This window comes from Pseudophryne corroboree, chromosome 9 (assembly GCF_028390025.1).
Source record: "Pseudophryne corroboree isolate aPseCor3 chromosome 9, aPseCor3.hap2, whole genome shotgun sequence".
Lineage (NCBI taxonomy): Eukaryota > Metazoa > Chordata > Amphibia > Anura > Myobatrachidae > Pseudophryne > Pseudophryne corroboree.
In genome coordinates this window covers 316,684,733-316,709,421 of record NC_086452.1, presented here as the reverse complement: position 1 = coordinate 316,709,421, position 24,689 = coordinate 316,684,733, and the positions used below count along the sequence as shown (strand labels likewise).

General features: G+C 46.8%; 1 protein-coding gene across 2 annotated transcripts in view; it reads right to left on the bottom strand.

The window, feature by feature from the left end:
- The window catches only part of LOC134958091 (FRAS1-related extracellular matrix protein 1-like), a 72,247-nt gene extending 48,444 nt beyond the window's left edge, over positions 1 to 23,803 (bottom strand). For both annotated transcript variants that reach the window (XM_063940449.1, XM_063940450.1), the window contains exons 1-2: positions 23,677 to 23,803; positions 18,845 to 18,917 (exon numbers count right to left, since the gene is read on the bottom strand). In XM_063940449.1, the coding sequence (XP_063796519.1) occupies positions 18,845 to 18,917; positions 23,677 to 23,787 (184 nt within the window). In that variant the 5' untranslated portion in view covers positions 23,788 to 23,803. The remainder of the gene's footprint in view (positions 1 to 18,844; positions 18,918 to 23,676) is intronic.
- Between the last annotated feature and the right edge of the window lie 886 nt (positions 23,804 to 24,689).

Sequence of the window (24,689 nt, the reverse complement as noted above, 5' to 3'; positions counted from 1 at the left end):
AATCTATTATTGTAAGTTAGTGGCTAGCGTGTATAGGGGGTCATTCTGACCCGTTCGCTCGCTGCTTTTTATCGCAGCCGAGCGAACGGGTACCCACTGCGTATGCGCTGCCGCCGTAGTGCGCCAGCGCATGCCAGACGGCCGAAGGCCGTAGCTGGGCTGCGATCGCCTCTGCCTGATTGACAGGCAGAGGTGGTCGCTGGGCGGGAGGAGGCGGAACGGCGGCGTTTGGCTGCCGTTTTGTGGGAGCGGTCCAGCCGTGCGGGGAGCGGTCACCAGTGGCTGCATGATATCATACGCAGCCGATGTGGGCCGGGGAGCGACAAGTAGCTCCCAGCCAGCACGCTAAAGCTGGTCGGGAGCTACTCTTGAAATGCAATGGCATCGCCGCTGTGCGATGCCTTTGCACTTCTGCGGGAGGGAGGCCGGCACTAACATTCAGGGCGGACTAGCCCTGTGCTGGACATCCCCCCCCCACATGTCTGAGTGACTGATCGTAGCTTTGCTAAATTTAGCACAGCTACGATCAACTCGGAATGACCCCCATAGTTTGTCAAAAGTGGCGTTAACTTGGCTGATTTATCAATGAGTTTTATCCTACGCAATGAGTTTTAAAAGTTTTTAAAAGTTTTAAATGGTGCTACAGCCAATCAGCTCCCAACTGTCATGTGTTTACAAAAGTGGCAATTGGGAGCTGATTGGCTGGAGCAACATTTATCATACACAAGTTTCAGTGATAAAACAGCACCCAAGGATGGATAGATAGATAGATAGATAGATAGATAGATAGATAGATAGATAGATAGATAGATAGATAGATAGATAGATAGATAGATAGATATGATATAGATATTAGATAGATAGATAGATAGATAGATAGATAGATAGATAGATAGATAGATAGATAGATAGATAATGATGCAGATAGGTATATATTATATTAGATAGATACGAGCTAGATAGATAGATAGATAGAAAGATAGACAATGATGCAGATAGGTATATATGTTATAGATAGATATGATATAGATAGATAAATAGATAGATACAGTATATCTATCTAACTGTATATATATATATATATATATATATATATATATATAACATCTGAAATGTGATAATAACTGAAGTGGGAAAAGATGGTTGTAATTAGGGGACCAGGCAACAGTCTAGGGTGCCTGGTTGTATGGGGCGCCGAAGTGACTTGAAAAGTTTTCTAAGTTTTAGATTTCTAATAACAGGCAGGTAATTTCAGACAGATGGGTAATCTCCATTTAGAGCTGTCTAAATGGATAAAGAGCCTACAGTATATATTAGTTATGAGCGGGTTCGGTTTCCGAGAAACCGAACCCCCCCGAACTTCACCCTTTTTAGACGGGTCCGAGCCATACTCGGATTCTCCCGTATGGCTCGGTTAACCCGAGCGCGCCCGAACGTCATCATCCCGCTGTCGGATTCTCGCGAGATTCGGATTCTATATAAGCAGCCGCGCGTCGCCGCCATTTTCACACGTGCATTGAGATTGATAGGGAGAGGACGTGGCTGGCGTCCTCTCCGTTTATATAGTTATATACTACACAGTTGATCTGATTGCTTAGCTTATTGTGGGGAGGATTGGGGAGCAGCTGTTAGGAGGAGTACAGTGCAGAGTTTTGCGAATAGTGACCACCAGTTTTTTATCCGTTCTCTGCCTGAAAAAAACGCTCCATACCATATCTGTGCTCAGTGTGCTGCATGATATATCTGTGCTGAGTGCTCACACTGCTTAATTGTGGGGACTGGGGAGCAGCTATAGCAGGAGTACAGTGCACAGTTTTGCTGACAGTGACCACCAGTATACGTTTGTCTGCCTGAAAAACACTCCTGTGGTGTCTTTTTTTTTATACTATAAACGCAGTCTGCTGACAGTGTCCACCAGGTCCATTATACTGTATATAGCAGTACGGTAGGCCACTGCTGTACCTACCTCTGTGTCGTCACTCGTCGTCCATAAGTATACTATCCATCCATCTACATTGTATACCTGTGGTGTCTTTTTTTTTATACTATAAACGCAGTCTGCTGACAGTGTCCACCAGGTCCATTATACTGTATATAGCAGTACGGTAGGCCACTGCTGTACCTACCTCTGTGTCGTCACTCGTCGTCCATAAGTATACTATCCATCCATCTACATTGTATACCTGTGGTGTCTTTTTTTTTATACTATATAAACGCAGTCTGCTGACAGTGTCCACCAGGTCCATTATACTGTATATAGCAGTACGGTAGGCCACTGCTGTACCTACCTCTGTGTCGTCACTCGTCGTCCATAAGTATACTATCCATCCATCTACATTGTATACCTGTGGTGTCTTTTTTTTGTTATACTATAAACGCAGTCTGCTGACAGTGTCCACCAGGTCCATTATACTGTATATAGCAGTACGGTAGGCCACTGCTGTACCTACCTCTGTGTCGTCACTCGTCGTCCATAAGTATACTATCCATCCATCTACATTGTATACCTGTGGTGTCTTTTTTTTTTATACTATAAACGCAGTCTGCTGACAGTGTCCACCAGGTCCATTATACTGTATATAGCAGTACGGTAGGCCACTGCTGTACCTACCTCTGTGTCGTCACTCGTCGTCCATAAGTATACTATCCATCCATCTACATTGTATACCTGTGGTGTCTTTTTTTATACTATAAACGCAGTCTGCTGACAGTGTCCACCAGGTCCATTATACTATATATAGCAGTACGGTAGGCCACTGCTGTACCTACCTCTGTGTCGTCACTCGTCGTCCATAAGTATACTATCCATCCATCTACATTGTATACCTGTGGTGTCTTTTTTTTTATACTATAAACGCAGTCTGCTGACAGTGTCCACCAGGTCCATTATACTGTATATAGCAGTACGGTAGGCCACTGCTGTACCTACCTCTGTGTCGTCACTCGTCGTCCATAAGTATACTATCCATCCATCTACATTGTATACCTGTGGTGTCTTTATTTCTTTATACTAGTAGTACTAGTTTAGCAGTCTGCTGACAGTGTCCACCAGGTCCATTATATTGTATATAGCAGTACGGTAGGCCACTGCTGTACCTACCTCTGTGTCGTCACTCGTCGTCCATAAGTATACTATCCATCCATCTACATTGTATACCTGTGGTGTCTTTTTTTTTATACTATAAATGCAGTCTGCTGACAGTGTCCACCAGGTCCATTATACTGTATATAGCAGTACGGTAGGCCACTGCTGTACCTACCTCTGTGTCGTCACTCGTCGTCCATAAGTATACTATCCATCCATCTACATTGTATACCTGTGGTGTCTTTTTTTTTATACTATAAACGCAGTCTGCTGACAGTGTCCACCAGGTCCATTATACTGTATATAGCAGTACGGTAGGCCACTGCTGTACCTACCTCTGTGTCGTCACTCGTCGTCCATAAGTATACTATCCATCCATCTACATTGTATACCTGTGGTGTCTTTTTTTCTTTATACTATGAACGCAGTCTGCTGACAGTGTCCACCAGGTCCATTATACTGTATATAGCAGTACGGTAGGCCACTGCTGTACCTACCTCTGTGTCGTCACTCGTCGTCCATAAGTATACTATCCGTCCATCTACATTGTATACCTGTGGTGTCTTTTTTTTTTTATACTATAAACGCAGTCTGCTGACAGTGTCCACCAGGTCCATTATACTGTATATAGCAGTACGGTAGGCCACTGCTGTACCTACCTCTGTGTCGTCACTCGTCGTCCATAAGTATACTATCCATCCATCTACATTGTATACCTGTGGTGTCTTTTTTTTTTATACTATAAACGCAGTCTGCGGACAGTGTCCACCAGGTCCATTATACTGTATAAAGCAGTACGGTAGGCCACTGCTGTACCTACCTCTGTGTCGTCACTCATCGTCCATAAGTATACTATCCATCCATCTACATTGTATACCTGTGGTGTCTTTTTTTCTTTATACTAGTAGTACTAGTTTAGCAGTCTGCTGACAGTGTCCACCAGGTCCATTATACTGTATATAGCAGTACGGTAGGCCACTGCTGTACCTACCTCTGTGTCATCACTCGTCATCCATAAAGTATACTATCCATCCATCTACATTGTATACCTGTGGTGCCTTTTAGTTGTGCGCATTAAAATATGGAGAACAAAAATGTGGAGGTTAAAAAAAATAGGGAAAGATCAAGATCCACTTCCACCTCGTGCTGAAGCTGCTGCCACTAGTCATGGCCGAGACGATGAAATGCCATCAACGTCGTCTGCCAAGGCCGATGCCCAATGTCATAGTACAGAGCATGTAAAATCCAAAACACAAAAGATCAGTAAAATGACCCAAAAATCAAAATTAAAGGAGGAGAAGCGTAAACGTCTGAGGAGAAGCGTAAACTTGCCAATATGCCACTTACGACACGGAGTGGCAAGGAACGGCTGAGGCCCTGGCCTATGTTCATGGCTAGTGGTTCAGCTTCACATGAGGATGGAAGCACTCATCCTCTCGCTAGAAAAAAGAAAAGACTTAAGCTGGCAAAAGCACAGCAAAGAACTGTGCGTTCTTCGAAATCACAAATCCCCAAGGAGAGTCCAATTGTGTCGGTTGCGATGCCTGACCTTCCCAACACTGGACGGGAAGAGCTTGCGCCTTCCACCATTTGCACGCCCCCTGCAAGTGCTGGAAGGAGCACCCGCAGTCCAGTTCCTGATAGTCAAATTGAAGATGTCAGTGTTGAAGTACACCAGGATGAGGATATGGGTGTTGCTGGCGCTGGGGAGGAAATTGACAAGGAGGATTCTGATGGTGAGGTGGTTTGTTTAACTCAGGCACCCGGGGAGACACCTGTTGTCCGTGGGAGGAATATGGCCATTGACATGCCTGGTCAAAATACAAAAAAAATCAGCTCTTCGGTGTGGAATTATTTCAACACAAATGCGGACAACAGGTGTCAAGCCGTGTGTTGCCTTTGTCAAGCTGTAATAAGTAGGGGTAAGGACGTTAACCACCTCGGAACATCCTCCCTTATACGTCACCTGCAGCGCATTCATCATAAGTCAGTGACAAGTTCAAAAACTTTGGGCGACAGCGGAAGCAGTCCACTGACCACTAAATCCCTTCCTCTTGTAACCAAGCTCCCGCAAACCACACCACCAACTCCTTCAGTGTCAATTTCCTCCTTACCCAGGAAAGCCAATAGTCCTGCAGGCCATGTCACTGGCAAGTCTGACGAGTCCTCTCCTGCCTGGGATTCCTCCGATGCATCCTTGAGTGTAACACCTACTACTGCTGGCGCTGCTGTTGTTGCTGCTGGGAGTCGATCGGCATCCCAGAGGGGAAGTCGGAAGACCACTTGTACTACTTCCAGTAAGCAATTGACTGTCCAACAGTCCTTTGCGAGGAAGATGAAATATCACAGCAGTCATCCTGCTGCAAAGCGGATAACTGAGGCCTTGGCAGCCTGGGCGGTGAGAAACGTGGTTCCGGTATCCATCGTTACTTCAGAGCCAACTATAGACTTGATTGAGGTACTGTGTCCCTGGTACCAAATACCATCTAGGTTCCATTTCTCTAGGCAGGCGATACCGAAAATGTACACAGACCTCAGAAAAAGACTCACCAGTGTCCTAAAAAATGCAGTTGTACCCAATGTCCACTTAACCACGGACATGTGGACAAGTGGAGCAGGGCAGACTCAGGACTATATGACTGTGACAGCCCACTGGGTAGATGTATTGCCTCCCGCTGCAAGAACAGCAGCGGCGGCACCAGTAGCAGCATCTCGCAAACGCCAACTCGTTCCTAGACAGGCTACGCTTTGTATCACCGCTTTCCAGAATACGCACACAGCTGAAAACCTCTTACGGCAACTGAGGAAGATCATCGCAGAATGGCTTACCCCAATTGGACTCTCCTAGGGATTTGTGACATCGGACAACGCCAGCAATATTGTGTGTGCATTACATCTGGGCAAATTCCTGCACGTCCCATGTTTTGCACATACCTTGAATTTGGTGGTGCAGAATTATTTAAAAAACGACAGGGGCGTGCAAGAGATGCTGTCGGTGGCCCGAAGAATTGCGGGCCACTTTCGGCGTTCAGGCACCGCGTACAGAAGACTGGAGCACCACCAAAAATACCTGAACCTGCCCTGCCATCATCTGAAGCAGGAGGTGGTAACGAGGTGGAATTCAACCCTCTATATGCTTCAGAGGATGGAGGAGCAGCAAAAGGCCATTCAAGCCTATACATCTGGCCACGATATAGGCAAAGGAGGTGGAATGCACCTGTCTCAAGCGCAGTGGAGTATGATTTCAACGTTGTGCAAGGTTCTGCAACCCTTTGAACTTGCCACACGTGAAGTCAGTTCAGACACTGCCAGCCTGAGTCAGGTCATTCCCCTCATCAGGCTTTTGCAGAAGAAGCTGGAGACATTGAAGGAGGAGCTAAAACAGAGCGATTCCGCTAGGCATGTGGGACTTGTGGATGGAGCCCTTCATTCGCTTAACCAGGATTCACGGGTGGTCAATCTGTTGAAATCAGAGCACTACATTTTGGCCACCATGCTCGATCCTAGATTTAAAACCTACGTTGTATCTCTCTTTCCGGCAGACACAAGCCTGCAGGGGTTCAAAGACCTGCTGGTGAGAAAATTGTCAAGTCAAGCGGAACGTGACCCGTCAACAGCTCCTCCTTCACATTCTCCCGCAACTGGGGGTGCGAGGAAAAGGCTAAGAATTCCGAGCCCACCCACTGGCGGTGATGCAGGGCAGTCTGGAGCGAGTGCTGACATCTGGTCCGGACTGAAGGACCTGCCAACGATTACTGACATGTCGTCTACTGTCACTGCATATGATTCTCTCACCATTGAAAGAATGGTGGAGGATTATATGAGTGACCGCATCCAAGTAGGCACGTCAGACAGTCCGTACGTATACTGGCAGGAAAAAGAGGCAATTTGGAGGCCCTTGCAGCCAGAAACTGGCTTTATTCTACCTAAGTTGCCCTCCCTCCAGTGTGTACTCCGAAAGAGTGTTTAGTGCCGCCGCTCACCTTGTCAGCAATCGGCGTACGAGGTTACTTCCAGAAAATGTGGAGAAGATGATGTTCATTAAAATGAATTATAATCAATTCCTCCGTGGAGACATTCACCAGCAGCAATTGCCTCCAGAAAGTGCACGGGGACCTGAGATGGTGGATTTCAGTGGGGATGAATTAATAATCTGTGAGGAGGGGGATGTACACAGTGAAAGGGGTGATGAATCGGACGATGATGATGAGGTGGACATCTTGCCTCTGTAGAGCCAGTTTGTGCAAGGAGAGATTGATTGCTTCTTTTTTGGTGGGGGCCCAAACCAACCAGTCATTTCAGTCACAGTCGTGTGGCAGATCCTGTCGCTGAAATGATGGGTTCGTTAAAGTGTGCATGTCCTGTTTATACAACATAAGGGTGGGTGGGAGGGCCCAAGGACAATTCCATCTTGCACCTCTTTTTTCTTTCATTTTTCTTTGCATCATGTGCTGTTTGGGGACAATTTTTCTGAAGTGCCATCCTGTCTGACACTGCAGTGCCACTCCTAGATGGGCCAGGTGTTTGTGTCGGCCACTTGGGTCGCTTATCTTAGTCACACAGCTACCTCATTGCGCCTCTTTTTTTCTTTGCATCGTGTGCTGTTTGGGGACAATTTTTTTGAAGTGCCATCCTGCGTGACACTGCAGTGCCACTCCTAGATGGGCCAGGTGTTTGTGTCGGCCACTAGGGTCGCTTAGCTTAGTCACACAGCTACCTCATTGCGCCTCTTTTTTTCTTTGCATCATGTGCTGTTTGGGGAGTATTTTTTTGAAGGGCCATCCTGCGTGACACTGCAGTGCCACTCCTAGATGGGCCAGGTGTTTGTGTCGGCCACTAGGGTCGCTTAGCTTAGTCACACAGCTACCTCATTGCGCCTCTTTTTTTCTTTGCATCATGTGCTGTTTGGGGAGTATTTTTTTGAAGGGCCATCCTGCGTGACACTGCAGTGACACTCCTAGATGGGCCAGGTGTTTGTGTCGGCCACTTGTGTCGCTTAGCTTAGTCACACAGCGACCTTGGTGCGCCTCTTTTTTTCTTTGCATCATGTGCTGTTTGGGGACAATTTTTTTAAAGTGCCATCCTGCCTGACACTGCAGTGCCACTCCTAGATGGGCCAGGTGTTTGTGTCGGCCACTTGTGTCGCTTAGCTTAGCCATCCAGCGACCTCGGTGCAAATTTTAGGACTAAAAATAATATTGTGAGATGTTCAGTGTTCAGAATAGACTGGAAATGAGTGGAAATTATGGTTATTGAGGTTAATAATACTATGGGATCAAAATGACCCCCAAATTCTATGATTTAAGCAGTTTTTTAGGGTTTTTTGAAAAAAACACCCGAATCCAAAACACACCCGAATCCGACAAAAAATTTTCGGTGAGGTTTTGCCAAAACGCGTCCGAATCCAAAACACGGCCGCGGAACCGAACCCAAAACCAAAACCCGAAAAATTTCCGGTGCACATCACTAGTATATATCACTATTGATATTCGATATGTTTCCCAATACATTAGTAATTAGGGTAATGGGTACCATGTAGTAAAGGTGCAAGGCTGGATAGTGACTGGAAACTTTACACTGGATCATTTCGAGATGAGGTTTGTACGACATTTTAGCACATTTCACAAAAAGTCATTTAAAACTTTTGAGAATTTATTCACTGGTCACTAAACCTGAACATTTGGTTCATCACTAGTTATTTTCTATAATGGTCTGTTCCACCGACCACCCACAGTACAATCCATCTCTGCCCTTGCACAAAGATACAGGACATACTGTAAATGGACATTAAGGAGATTTGGCTAAGCAGCCAGATGGATCTCTCTTGGAGTCACAGAGGCCTGTTAGTGCTACTCACATTTCCGCTAATGATCAAAGCGTTTCTCTCCCTGCATACAGTATAATTCAGGGTTGATCGCAAAAGAAAAATCTTTCTCTAATGGGCAAAACCATGTGCAGTGCAGGGGGGCAGATGTAACATGTGCAGAGAGAGTTAGATTTGAGTGGGGTGTGTTCAAACTGAAATCTAAATTGCAGTGTAAAAATAAAGCAGCCAGTATTTACCCTGCACAGAAACAATATAACCCACCCAAATCTAACTCTCTCTGCACATGTTACATCTGCCCCACCTGCAGTTCACATGGTTTTGCCCATTAGAGAAAGATTTTGCTTTTGCAATCAACCCTGAATTAGTCCCAATATTTGTATTGAAGAAGGTATCACATGTGCCCCAATTATCACACTGAAAAGAAATGAAAACAAAACAGGATCTCATTAGCTACATAAATTATTGAAAATTAAAACGCTACTGTGCCCATCTATGTCTGGGGCACATCCATCAATGCATCAGACCATGTCTGGCAGCTCAAATGGAAAAAGAAAGGTATAGTTAAATGGACATCTCAGTATAGCACTGCAACCCTGTGGGTATGCAGACGCGTAAATTCCAAGAGGACATCTTTTGGAACTTCTCATTCAGGCCATGAGTTCCTGGCCACTTAGCACTTATTTGTACTCGACGCAGAGTGTGATCTCCTACCCAGAATGGGTTGAAAGAGATAGCACACAGAGGGGTAAATTTACTAAGATGGGAGTTCTATCTAAGATGGGATGTTGCCAATAGCAACCAATCAGATTCCAGGTATTATCTTCTAGAAGGTGCAAGATAAATGAGAAGTAGAATCTGATTGGTTGCTATGGGCAATATCCCATCTGAACTAGAACTCCCATCTTAGTAAATTTACCCCAGAGACTGTAAAAACCTTTTAGGACACATGTGCTCCTTACGATCGGAAGCATAAGGTTTCAGAACCCAACGCTTAGTAAATAACCCCCCCCCCCTCTCTCTCTCTTTCCTCCTCTCTCTCTTCAGCGCTCCCCAGACAGTTATTCCTCCTTCTCTCTCCCCCACTTACTCCATCTCTCTCTTCCCCTTCATCTCTCCATTTTTTATCTGCACTTGAATTTATAATATAGGTTATCCGCAGCATCACCTGTTTTATTATAGCCTTTACTATTGTACTGTTTTGAGACAGCCTCACTTTTTCTACTCTTTTTTCCTCTCAGTATGTGACGTGTACCCTTGTGTGCCTTTTGCCTTCCTTCTATACTGCTATACATATTTGGTTGTAGGTAATGTTGTGATGTTGCTAATTGGGTCGGTTTTCATCATGAGGTGATGTGTGATGGGTAAGTATAGAGTATAGAAAATAACAAAAATGTTTGGAGACTGCAGATGTGTGTTCTGCCGGATCGTTCTGGAAGGGACCTCAGTGACGCTGGTGGGAGGGCTCAGAGTTCACCTAAATTTCATATATATATATATATATATAAAATGACATCTTAATAAACACTTTGCCCGACTACTCTCCAGTTGCAGGATTATTTTTTCTGATGCAGATAGCCGACCAGCAAGTGGCAATTTATTCTGCTTGGCGCTGGGTTTATAGATTTTCCCAGCACTCTCTGCTCCCCCTTTCATATAACACCTGTGTCATGTTATTTGCCGGCTCTCCAAAACAGATGTCCTCTCGTAATCCCGATGAGTTAAGTGATCCCCTCGCCATTAATTTAATGAATTTTACATTCCCTGCTGAATTCCAAAGCTTGGCGTGTCAGCAAAGAGAGAACAGTGGTCAAATGAAAGGGCTTTATAAAATGCCATTCGGCTACCAGAGGACCAGTGTTACACTTGCACTGCTGTCGTCGTCTGCTGTACAAGATCCACAGGGCGGTGCTAGTATGATAACATGGGAACGGCTTGCTGCCCTTACTGATTGTGATTATGCTATATTATCTTTCTACAATGCAGAAGTTGAATATGATTTGGTTCATTTTATGTTCAATTATTGCACTCTGTGGGCATAAATACATGCGGGGGCTCTGTCGTTTGAAAGAGGCAGGGGCGTCAGAATGTTTTCAGGTTGGGGGACCAAGATATAATTTGGAGCTCCTAAATCGCTAAAGTTCGCCTGCAGCTGCAGGAACCCGCCACACCACCTACCCGATGCAGACGTTAAGCAATAGTAAATACAGTGGCAGCCTGGAGCATACAGGGTTTGCTGGGCATTGTAGTGCATCTGGTGCGGAATTTACCATCAGGCTCTAAACTCACTGTGAAGGCAGTAGGGTGCTTGGGCACCTAAGCGGTGGTGGTATATATATAGTATCTATATATATCTACATATATCTATATATATATATAGCAGTGGTGGTATAATAAATTAACATGGTCGGACTGGCCCACAGGGGTACAGGGGAAACCACCGGTGCCCCCCCCCCCCGTGATCAGGATCCAAACTGTGTTCTTGAATTATACATTATACATATGTTACCTTATACTGCACAAGACTATGGGGGTAATTCCAAGTTGATCGCAGCAGGCTTTTTTTTAGCAGTTGGGCAAAACCATGTGCACTGCAGGGGAGGCAGATATAACATGTGCAGAGAGAGTTAGATGTGGGTGGGTTATTTTGTTTCTGTGCAGGGTAAATACTGGCTGCTTTATTTTTACAGTGCAAATTAGATTGCAGATTGAACACACCCCACCCAAATCTCTCTCTCTCTGCACATGTTACATCTGCCCCCCCTGCAGTGCACATGGTTTTGCCCAACTGCTAAAAAAAAAGCCTGCTGTGATCAACTTGGAATTACCCCCTATGATGTATTCTCTACAGAGCATTGCCAATATTTATCTGGTACATTATCATGCACACACTAGCAGTATTTTGTCAAAGTCGAAAAATATCATGCTTCACATTGCCTTGTACTAACCCCAATGCACGTGCCCGCTGCTCGTACACCGACTCCCCCGTGCGTACGCATCCCCTCAGGTTGCGTAAGGGACGCACCGACGTCGCCTGCACACGGAGATGTGTATTTACGGCGGTGTTTGTGTGCGACTAGCGAGCGACTCGATCGCAGCATATTTAACCTTTATAGCGTGTTTTGTAGATATTATTCCCCTTAATAATATCTGCAAGTATGTTTAGTGTAAATGGTTCGTGGACATGGGGATTCCTCTTTGCATGATACGAAGGGTCTGACAAAGGTTGAACGGTGGTGTCTAGTACCTAACTGAAGAGTATTTTATTAGAAACAATCCAGTGTTGGTTAGGAAGAGATTAATCGCTCCTGCGTATAGTTATGTCTATGAGTAGTTTATGGACATTTACAGTATTTGCAGTTCATTATCCATGCGGCGGGAATCCTGAGGATACCTCCCACCTGAGCAGTTTGAAATAGTCACAGCCCACCTGTTCGAATCCACCTATGACCTTTTGTTATAATACAGAGGGACATTCCTGTGTCCAATGAACAATGAGATTGTAGGGCCCTTTGTAGTGTACTGTATGTTGTGTATATAAAGGCCACTGTCCCCTGACCGGCCAGTACTCTCTCTCATTAACATTTATCTCTGATAATTGGAGGACTGGATCCGGTTGCGCTAGCGAGTGTTCCCCCGTATGGTATGTTTCTCTGTGGCCACTTTGTTACCCGTTTAATGTAAGCCATTCATTCTTATTCTATGTATTTGTGTTTACGATCGTTCGTTATTGTGTATATTTCTGTTTAGTTATTCTGTTTAGTTATTAATGTTAGGACTGTAGTGTATAAGCTGTTAACTGTTTTTCTTTTCCCTTTACTTACAAAGTATCGTCTATAAAGGTGTTGGAACCTTAGCAAGGAGTGTGTGTTTTACTAGACATTATAGAGGGTTTCTGAGCGTCTTAATCGCTCCAACAGCTTTCATATGATCAGAGTTAATCAGCGTTACATTGTGGTAATATTTCAGTACTAAGGTTTACAGCATAAGCATACCCTTACAGTGTGTTGTTAACAAGGTTTTCTGTGTGTAATTCAGTGAGCGTCAGCGCCACTCGTATCCCACTCTCGCGGTACAGCGTCCGCTACGCCAATAGCGTAGCATTACGGTACTCGGGCCGCCTATAGCGTGCTCGATACTAAGCGTAAGCCGTGAGCGAACGTGCCGCTCGTGCGTCTCGACCACGGCCTAGCATCTGCTACGCTAAGTGCGTACCATTACGGCACCTCGTGCGCCTATTGCGTACATTGTCTATAATAAGTATATAGCTTAGGTTCAAGATAAATAATTAGCTTTATCAATTTATATATTTGTCAAGGGGCCCAGCCCATGCACTCACTAATGGTTAGGCAGACCAATGTAGCGGCTGGCCACCCCCCTTCCTCTGGAGACTGACCACACCCCTAAACATGGGCCCCTACCACTGCATTCCCCGGTGGGCCCTTCATGCCCTAGTCTGACACTGTAAATTAATGATTGCACAAATGCTGCAGGCTTCCTGCACTGTGGATGCACTGGTGCTTACTGCGGCACTGTAAGGATAAATCCATTTCTTGTGTAATAAACACAGGTCACCCAGTTCATCACTGCTGCAGCCTGCAGGTACACCGCAGTGTGTTCACGTGACCCCATCCCCCTCTTTCAGGTGGTGCTAATCAATGCAATGAAGGTCCTAAGGACCCCACACACTTCACATTTTCCAAGTGCACTCATTACTCTGACACGTTTTAAAAGGTCCTCAGGCGGAGCTAATTATTTCACTTGCGATTCTGTGGGGAAACCTGAAAAACATGGACTGTTTGGGGTCATGAGTACCTAGGGCACGATTCAGACCATAGGGCGATTATTGATTGACTGAGCTTGTGTATGCACCTCAATGCGCACGTGCGTTGCCAAACAACGACAAGCTGGTGCGAAAATTTTGATCGCACACCCATTCGCATGCTGATTGACAGGAAGAGGCCGTTTGTGGGCGGTAACTGACCGTTTCCTGGGACTGTCAGGAAAAACGCAGGCGTGCCCAAGCGTTTTCTGGGACGTGATCAGCCTGTTCTTGTAGGAGTAAGTCCTGGGCTGCGCACAGACTGTACACTGTGGAAAAACCATTCGATGGTAAGTGAGTTGCGAATGGATTTGCAGCTGTCCGCTGACTGAGGGACATTTTCACACGGCTACACATGCGATCGCACACTTGTACGGGGCGTATTTACACTCCGCCTTGCGTGGCGACTGTCTGATAACAGGACAGCAAAATTAGCAGCCCATCGATCAGGTCTGAATCGGGCCCCTAGTATGAGAACTTGTCCTCTAGGACACAGATTCTCAAACTCGGTCCTCAGGACCCCACACGGTGCATGTTTTGCAGGTAACCCAGCAGGTGCACACAGAGCCGGATTAAGGGGTGGTCACAGGGGGTAAGTACCCCGGGCCCCCCGATCTAAGAGGGCCCTCTGCCGCCCACCACAGATCGGATTTTAAACACCGATCCGCAGCGCGGCGGCAGCAGGCATTAGCAGCTGAGCCGTCATACTGACAGCGCTGCAATGCTATGATGCGCTGCGCTGCTATGATGTGCTGCTGGCGAGCACCCACATTGAAAGCCTGCGCCGGCCCGGCTCTCTGTGTAAATGACTGCCCGTACCGCGCGGCTTGCTAGGAGGATCCGGCGGCCCAGGCGGGGGCAGGAGAGAAGAGGAAATAGCGGGCCAGTATGTTCGTGGAGGGTGGAGGAGCACGCACCAGTCACTGCAGCCAGGCAGCTCAAGATAGGACAGTAAGAAAGAAGTGTCCCCCCCCCTTAATTAGCAGATTGCGCTATCTATCTATCTATCTTATATAGATATATATGTGTGTATACACTGTATGTATGTGTGTGTATATATATATATATATATATATATAGAGAGAGAGAGAGAGAGAGAGAGAGAGTGTAGAGATGCCCGGCACTCCCAGTATACTATGACGTTCACGCCTTGACAAAGGTGTCTCAGGACCCCGAAACGTTGGTTTTGTATGTGACCACTGTTATGTGTTTTATTTGAATACATATTTGATTGTTTACATCGACGGAGTGCCGCTGCTTCTTTCCTTTCATATATATATATATATATATACATACATATATATATATATATATATATCTATACATATACACACACATACATACATACATGTATGTGTCTAAATATGCTTTTATTAGTTCAGTTTGTGGGGAAGACTTTGGGGCCCCCTGTCTTAAATGCCCCGGGCCCCCCAAACCCTTAATCCGGCTCTGGGTGCACAGGTGTATTAATTGCTCACATTTTAAAAGGTCTACAGGTGGAGCTAATTATTTCACTTGTTATTTTGAGAGGAGACCTGCAAAGCATGCACTGTGTGGGGTCCTGAGGACCGAGTTTGAGAACCTGTGCTCTAGGGGATCTAATTGGAGTGCAGCAGGGTCCAGGTGTATCGGAGGAGAGAGACCCATGGAATAGCCGCATACAGGGCGCGTATTAAGGTCCTGTGGGCCTGGAGCTGAAAATGTGTGAAAAAGGTGTTGCTAATGTTGAGTGGGTGTGGCCTGTGACATATGGGCGTGTACACTCCTTATACTATAAGCACACAATGGGGGTCATTTCGAGTTGATCGCTCGCTAGCTGTTTTTAGCAGCCGTGCAAACGCTAAGCCGCCTCCCACTGGGAGTGTATCTTAGCTTAGCAGAAGTGCGAATGAAAGGATCACAGAGCGGCTACAAAATAATTTTGTGCAGTTTCAGAGTAGCTTCAGACCTACTCAGCGCGTGCGATCATTTCAGACCATTCAGATTTGACGTCGCAAACACGCCCTGCGTTCGCCCAGCCATGCCTGCCTTTTTCCTGGCACGCCTGCGTTTTTTCGAACACTCCCTGAAAACGGTCAGTTGACACCCAGAAACGCCCCCTACCTGTTAATCACTCTGCGGCCAGCAGTGCGACTGAAAAGCGTTGCTAGACCTTGTGTGAAACTACATCGGCTGTTGTGAAAATATGTCGCGCGTGCGCATTGTGCCACATACGCATGCGCAGAAGTGCAGTTTTTTTGCATCATCGCTGCACCCAATGTCTCCCAAAATACATAAAAGTAGAAAAACAGCATCACTTAGCGACTGCCAGCGGTAACCCCCTAAGCAATAAGACTTACTGCCCTTTAATAAGTAGACCGGTTAATATCTGTTGCCGGTTCATAAAGTCAAATTTCACGGCTAAAATATAACATAAAGCCCTTTCTATTCTAGATATTTGTTGGTTAAACTGTGGAAATAAGGCTATAACTGGGGCCTTTACATATATCCGCTCATTAACGTGACGCACTGGCTTCCAGCGGCACGCGGAACAATATAACCTCTTTCTCTTTGTACTGTATGATTGCCTGGTTAATTGGCCTGATTAATAGCACTGAGCATCCATCCACTCTCGGAGCATTGTCTTACTGTGATTGCAACAGCTTCGGGTAATCCCTGCAACCGAGCTCGCTTTGTCTCTTTGAATGGAAATGTCTGCGCTCAGGAGTTTCCCATATAGCAAACAGATCACTCATTGTTTAGGGTCCAAAGAAGGAAGGGAATATACACCCTGTGTATAACCAACATTTCATTTCTACCCCATACTGGCTTAGACTCTTCTCTACATACAGTATGTTCCTGCTATATTATGTGCTGTTACTGTATGTACTGTACTGTACGTTAGTGGGAGCTGCTGGTCTGCTGAGGTAAAATGCTATATTATCTATAAGAACTCTGCCCCTTGTGGACAAAGTGTGAATGACACTGCCCAGGAGAGAACGATACCATAAGAAACTCAATTTGACCTACAAGTGTACCCCTCTACAGGACCCCTTTTTATATATACGTTAGGTGCTATATAATAAGCTACTCAAATGAATCCATTTATCTAATAAATACTGTTATAATAAGTAGCTACATAGAAGTACTCCACCAGCACACCCAGATAAGCCACCAGCCTCAGCCTTTCCTTATGTTCTCTGAATAATTTCAAAATAGTCGCTGTTGTCAAGGTGACGGACAAAGCATTTGTTTCATATATAAATGATTTACAAGTATTTTAGCGTATTTTCCAAATATTTTTTAAAGGATTCAATATGATGTCCCGGTTGTCAAGACGACGGCGGTCACATGACCAACACCTGGCATCCCAACATTGAAGAATCCGATGTCGGAGGGGTTAAGTATTCTTACTCTCCCCTACCCTAGGGCTTTCCCTCGGAGGGTGGTGGCAGTAGCGGATCTTGCTATTGGCACACAGGATTTTTGCCCCGGGGCGCCCCCTTCCGGAGGGCGCCGCCGCCGTGGCAAGATTCGCTACTGGTGGTGCCCCACGGTGCTGGCTGTCACTGCTGTGCGGTGCGCGATGACGTCATCGCGCACTGCACGGCATTGTGGAACGGCACATAGACACTAGGGGACATGATTGACCTCTAGCGTCTATGCGGTGCTATGGGAGAGACATCATGACGTCTCTCCCATAGATCAGAGGAGCGGCGCCAGCGGGCGGAGACAGAGACAGAGGGCAGCGGGCAGCAGCGGTCGGGAATCAGGAGCGGGGATGGTGAGTATTAATTTAAAAAAAAGTATTTTTAATTATTTATGTTTTTGTAAGCGGCGCAACTAGGGGGCACAAACGGGGGCAAAACTGTACTGGGGGCAATACCACTAGGGGCACAAACGGGCACAGCTCTATAGGGGGCATAACTGACTACGTCACTTTATGAAGCCATGCCCCTATTTTCATCTGGGGCGCCACAAGGGCTAGAACCGGCCCTGCGTGGCAGCATAGGCTAAACCCCCCCACCCAGTATCTAACCCTATCCCCCTCCCTGCCCCCCCCCCCCCCCCCCCCCCCACTGGCCCTAACCCTAAAAATTACCCCGATACTTACCTTTGGGATAGTGGCTGGCGGTCTTCCGGTGCCGGTCTCCCAAGTGGTGTCAGGATTCAGGCGTCGGTCACACTCGGAATGCTACACGTATCACGTTTTGAAAAGCCTTAATAATTACCAGAATTGAATGTGAATCTTGTACTAAAATGTTATTTCTTAACAGGACCATATAATCTAGAACAAACGGACACATACTTCTGTTTATGAATTTCACTCAGAATCGGGTCAATAGCAATGCAGCCTGTTGTCACCCATCATTGGGAAGCACATGGGTGAGGAGGGCGGCTGAGGGTAGGATGTAAGCTGCCAACGTAAAACCCACATTCTACGTCATGACCACCTCCTAAGCCAGTTAGTCCCCGCTGCCAGAATAACACTGGGACAGATGGGACAAGAGCCCCAGGCTACCACATACTGTAAAAATAGCCCCTCATCATGATAGCATGGTTGACCATAAATCATATGTATTATAATAATATTTCTATTTTTCTCACAAAATGTTGCAATGTATACTATTACATATTTAGGGAGACACTCACACATGCCACTGGCCTCACCCATGCAACACTGGCCTCACCCACGCAACACTGGCCTCACCCACGCAGCACTAGTCACACCGATGCAGCACTGGCCACACCCACGCAGCACTGGCCTCACCCACACAACACTGGCCGCACCCACGCAACACTGGCCTCACCCACGCAGCACTAGTCACACCGACGCAGCACTGGCCACACCCACGCAGCACTGGCCTCACCCACACAACACTGGCCGCACCCACGCAGCACTGGCCACACCCACACAGCACTAGCCACACCTCCACTGATTCTCACAATAGGCCTTTGATCATTTTCAGCTCCAGGCCCAAGTGGCCCTCAATCTGGCCCTGCCCACTTACTCGTCCCCCGTCGCTGTTACCCACTTTTTATTCTGTTTTTGAATAATATAGTATACTCATACATAACTAAAATGTTTAGATACTGTAATTAAATACAGTTACAAAACAATGGGATAACCAACCTGGATCAAACTGGACAAGACTTGCGCTGCTATGCGTGGAATCCATTCCCAGCCTGGCCGAGATCTCCTGTACCTTTAAAAAAGAAAAATCCTCTTTATAACGGTTTAGTTGCGCCATTGCTAGGCAACAGATTTAAGTGCGACACTTTTAATCTGATATTAAATTTTAAAAAACGTGTATCTCCTTCAGTTATTGGCCATGTGCGGATGCGAGGTGGATTTAAAAATTGGCGTAGAGCAAAGATAAAAATTAATTTTAACTTTTTTAAGTGATTTTTTTTTAATGACTTCCCCTTCAATATTGTGCCTTCCTATCTGCCCCCCCCAGCACTGAACACAGGAATGTCCCCAGAGGCAGAGACTGAACAAGTAACCCAGACAGATGGTCAGAGTTTACCCCTTACAGGGAACGTCTAACCAGGCCTGACCGGGCATGGAAGCACTGAGCGTTTCCCGGTGGCTGCCTTGTTATCTGGTCGCACATTCGTTGCATTTGGCTCGCCTTATCACCATGGAGCAGATTTCCCCAGGCTTGTTATCTCCCACTTTACATTTCCCTGTACACAGACCCAGAGCCCCTTATAACTATCTTCCTCCAGTCCAAAGCCACCTTTCAGGACTTGGCAAGCAGCAATAGGTAATGCCTTTGCTGGAGGTAGTTTCTTCCAAGCGCTGGCTCTGGAAGCCCCCCAAACTTTCCTGGATTTTGCAAGTGGACGGAAATATAAACTTAAGCCACGGCTGGTTTTACAGAACCCACAAATGTGGAAAATGATTGGAAGTTCTACCATTTACAGGAAAGGCAGTATTTACATCCAAGTCGCTCTCACGTGAAAACAGACTTTATATATCAGTAATACATACAAATGTGCGTTTCTTGGCAGGACGCAGTATGGTTTATTTAATAGTACCTTACTGATAATACAGTAGGAGTGAGCTGTGACCCGTAGCAAGATGACCCCGTGGGTCATGGGTCATTTGTAAGGGAAAGAGAACTGAATCACAGCACAAAAAAAAAACAAAAAACATTTTCCCTCTTTCTTTTTTTTTGCGATATGGATGTAAAGTTCAATAATTTGCCCCCAGCAATAAATTTCTGTTTGCAAATGATCCTACTTACCCGCCTCGCTGGTAGCTACTGGAGTATGGAATACAGTGAATAGTAGCAAATAATTACAACGTCACTACATAACATAACCCACTACAGCCTCATTACCCCATCTTCATCACTTTCACATTGTCTGGTTTTACCAAGCAGAGGTTCTGGCTATGGGAGGGGAGCGTTAGGCACCGGGGGGAATGTCAGGGGTAGGCACTAGAGGGAGGGTTGGGATTAGGCACCAGGGGGAGGGTTAGGCTACGGGAGGGGATATTAAAGTTAGGCAATAGGGGGAGGGTCAGGATTAGGCACCAGGGGGAGAGTCAGACTACAGGAGGGGAGGTTAGAGTTAAGCACTAGGGCAGGTGTGACCAACCCACGGCTCTCGAGCCGCATTCGGCTTTTTCATCCTCCACATGAAGCTGCTCAAAGCGCTGCTGCTGTGAGGGGAGGCGAGCGCATCGTGCGCCTCTCCTCTTCAGTCAATGTCGACCTACTCAGTATCGACCTTCAGTGGTCAGCCTATTGACTGTCGACCTGGACAGGGTCGACCCAGTGATCCACACCAGACTCAGACCTCTGGTAGTATGTCAGCTATTCAGCTGCACTGAATTAATCATTTATTGATCCGTCTCCACTGAGTGAGCACTGTCTCACAGTCAGTCAGTGACTCATACCTCTGCTATTCAGCTGCACTGGATGAATCTGATGAGTCTCCACTGAGTTGTTCACCGTCTCAACTCAGTCACACAGGAAGTCAGGCTCAGCAGCAGCAGCCCTGACACTGAGCAGCATCACACTGCTCCCTCCCAGGGGGTGTCACCCAGGAGTGCTGCCACCCAATCACTGTGACTGACAGACAGGCTACTGGGGGCTGTCTCACCACACCAAGCTGTGAGTGACTCCAATCATTCCAACTTCTACATGATTAGACTCATTGTGTTGCGACAGCAACTCAGTAGCCATCTCTACGCGGCACCGCATACCCTCCTACTGTACCTTTTTGGCCGGTACAGTAGCGTTTTTTCATGGTCTGTACCAGCCAAAAAGGACTTTGTACCGATTTTTTACTCACTAAATCTCCATAGAAAGTATAGGAAAGGGGGTGCGACCACACCCCTTTACCCGTGGCCACCCCCTTTTCCTAATTTGTACCGGTTTTCGAGGGTACAGTGTCGGAGGGTATGGCACTGCCGCCGGAGACTCAGGGGCTGGAGAGCCGCGCACTGCGCTCTCATCCCCTCACAGCAGCAGCACAGTGAGCGGCACACTGGCACTGTGGGGGCATATATGTATCTGGCACTTGGGACATATCTGTATCTGGCACTGTGGGGCAATGTGTATCTGGCACTGTGGGGACATGTGTATTTGGCACTGGGAGGCATATCTGTATCTGGCACTGTGGGGCATATATGTATCTGGCACTGGGGGCATATCTGGCACTAGGGGATATCTGGCACTGTGGGGACATGTGTATCTAGCACTGGGGGGCATATCTGTATCTGGCACTAGGGGCATATCTGGCACTGTGGGGACATGTGTATCTGGCACTGGTGGCATATCTGCATCTGGCACTGGGGGCATATCTGGCACTAGGGGATATCTGGCACTGTGGGGACATGTGTATCTGGCACTGGGGGCATATCTGGCACTAGGGGATATCTGGCACTGTGGGGACATGTGTATCTGGCACTGGGGGGCGTATCTGGCACTGTGGGGCATATATGTATCTGGCACTGGGGGCATATCTGGCACTGTGGGGACATGTGTATGTGGCACTGTGGGGTCATGTGTATCTGACACTGGTGGCATATCTGTATCTGGCACTGGGGGCATATCTGGCACTAGGGGATATCTGGCACTGTGGGGCATATATGTATCTGGCACTGGTGGCATATCTGTATCTGGCACTGGGGTCATATCTGGGACTGGGGGATATCTGGCACTGTGGGGACATGTGTATCTGGCACTGGGGGGCTTATCTGTATCTGGAACTGTGGGGTATATACTGTATGTATCTGGCACTGGGGGGCATATCTGGCACTGTGGAGACATTTGTATCTGGCACTGTGGGGACATGTGTAGCTGGCACTGGCGGATATCTGGCACTGGGGGATATCTGGCACTGGTTGCATATCTGGCACTGGGGGATATCTGGCACTGGTGGCATATCTGGCACTGGGGGATATCTGGCACTGGCGGATATCTGGCACTGGCAGATATCTGGCACTGGGGGATATCTGGCACTGGCGGATATCTGGCACTGGTGGCATATCTGGCACTGGAGGATATCTGGCACTGTGGGGACACAAGGTCATACTTCTACAAACGTCATACCGAAAGGTGTGCGCACAAAAATGGGGTGTGGCTTTGTGACAACTAGGCCATGCCCCCATTTTTGCGCGCACACTGAAGGCGCGCACATGATAGTGGCTCTTGCCCTTCTCTACAGATTTTTTCTGGCTCTTTGCCTGTGACTGGTTGGCCACCCCTGCACTAGGGGAAGGGTCAGGATTAGGAACCAGGGGGAGGGTTAGGGCTAGGCTATAGGAGAGGAGATTAGGTTTAGGCACCAGGAGTTAGGTTATGATATTTTTTTCCCTGTGAGTGTGTAATTGGGCACAATCATGCATCCAATCGCCATGTGCGCTGAATACAATCAAACACATTTGTTCAAAAACAGACACTTGAGCTGTGGCAGATGCACTTAGTGTCCCTGGTGTGGAATCACTGTACAAGTAAGGGCGTTTCTCATATACTGAAAACATTTATATGGATTTCCTCATTGTGGTTAGCATTACTTCCTCAGAGCCCTGATGTCATGATGAGTTCAGTTCCTGATCAAAGTCATATCTGTGTGGAGTTTGTATGTTCTCCTTGTTTTCAAGTGAATTTCCCCCTGGGTGCCTCAGTTTCCTCCCATACTCCAAAAACATACTAGTAGTTTAATTGGCTTCTGACTAAAAATTGGTTTATATACTGTATGTGTTTGTACATGTGGCAGAGAACATAGGGGCTAATTCAGACCTGATTGCTGCTGTGCGTTTTCGCACAGTGGGCGATCAGGTCTGAACTGCGTATGCGCCGGTGCCGCAGTGCATCGGCGCATGCCAGAGATGCGTTTGCTGGGCGTGAGGGGTTGGGCCGGCGGCGTCTGGCTGCCGTTTTGGGGACGTAGTCCGGGCAACGCAGGTGTGCCCGTACCGTGCGGGGGGCGGGCCTCGGCTGCTGCCTGATGTCACACCCAGCCGCTGCGACCTGGAGAGCGATGGGTAGCTTACTTTCAGCGCGCAGGAGCTGCGCTGGTAGGAAGCTACTCTTCAGGTAGAAAAGCATCGTCGTTGTGCGATGCTTTTGTACCTGTGCGGCGGGGGGAGGGACAGACATGCGGGGCGGACTAGCCCTGTGCTGGGCTGGCTGATGTCAGGGTGGCTGATCGTAGCCGTGGAAAATTTTGCACGGGTACGATCAGGTCTGAATTAGGCCATAGATTGTAAGCTCCGCTGATACAGGGACGGATGTCAATGACTGAAATATGCTCTGTAAAGTACTGAGTAATAAGTGTGTGCTATATACTGCAAATTACTGTTAATAATAAAGACTCACATTACAGAAAATAAACACTTTTTGATTACTGTATATTTTTCGAGTAACTATTTCTAAATACAATATGTGAGAAAGGATCCACCATACAGACAATTTTCCAACTTGCCACCGATACATTAAATCTTACCTTTATACCAACAAAAGCCAGATCTCTACTGCTCCCCGTTCTAGTCAACTTCACTGCAAGAGTCCCAGAATTTTCACAGACACGGTAATAGGGCTCAGCCAGTCCTAGCATCGACCACCTCAGCTCAAGCCTGCAAATACTCACATCGATTAAACAGTAAAAAAGTAAAATGATCAAAACACATGATTAGAGTCTTGTATGCGGTCTGTGTTTTTACCATACAATCAAGGCCCGGATTTGATTAGAGGCTGCATAGGTAAGGCTAATTCTTTTTTTCTTACTGTATGTGTTGGGAATGTTGTGCGTGCCTTCTGGTGTTGATATTGCAGCGTTATATAGGCACACACCCAAGGATGACTCAAACTATGAGCAGCCCTGTTACTTAACTAGTGGTGTTTATTGATAGATAGCAGGTACAGCTGTACTCACTGTTACATGCACACTGGTGATGGAGTGGAGCAGGGTTTCATACAGCTCACCAGCTGGTGAGTGTATGCTGCAAGTGGGTAGTTTGGTCTAGGGGTGGTTAAACAAAATATTGGCTTGAGCTAAAAGAAAAAAAAGCGTACCCTCCTACCACTATCTTCCAATGGAATTTTTCCATGCATTACTGTAGGCAGATTCTGTTTGCCCCTCCACGGGTGTGAGCAGAATCTGTCTACTACTCTTAATTCGCGGAAGCCGCCAGGACCCATTCCGGCAGCTTTTCACAGTTAATTGAATCGGCCTGTAGGATCAGAGGGCTGCAAGGCATAAAATGTCATCATGCAAAAATGCATGTGATGGAAAAAAAACACATTTATAATAATTTTCTATCACAGTGCCTCTGTGGCCTTGGCTGTGAGCTGACTCAGGTCCTGCCCAATACATAGGGAGTCTGCTCAGGCAATTGAAGATCTCCGGAGAGGAGAGAGGGGGTACATTCTTACTTAAGAGAATTTCCTTCATTAATTTTAGAGACCCCTGAAGACTGTAAACATATGAATCACACAATAGAGGTTGATCAATCAATT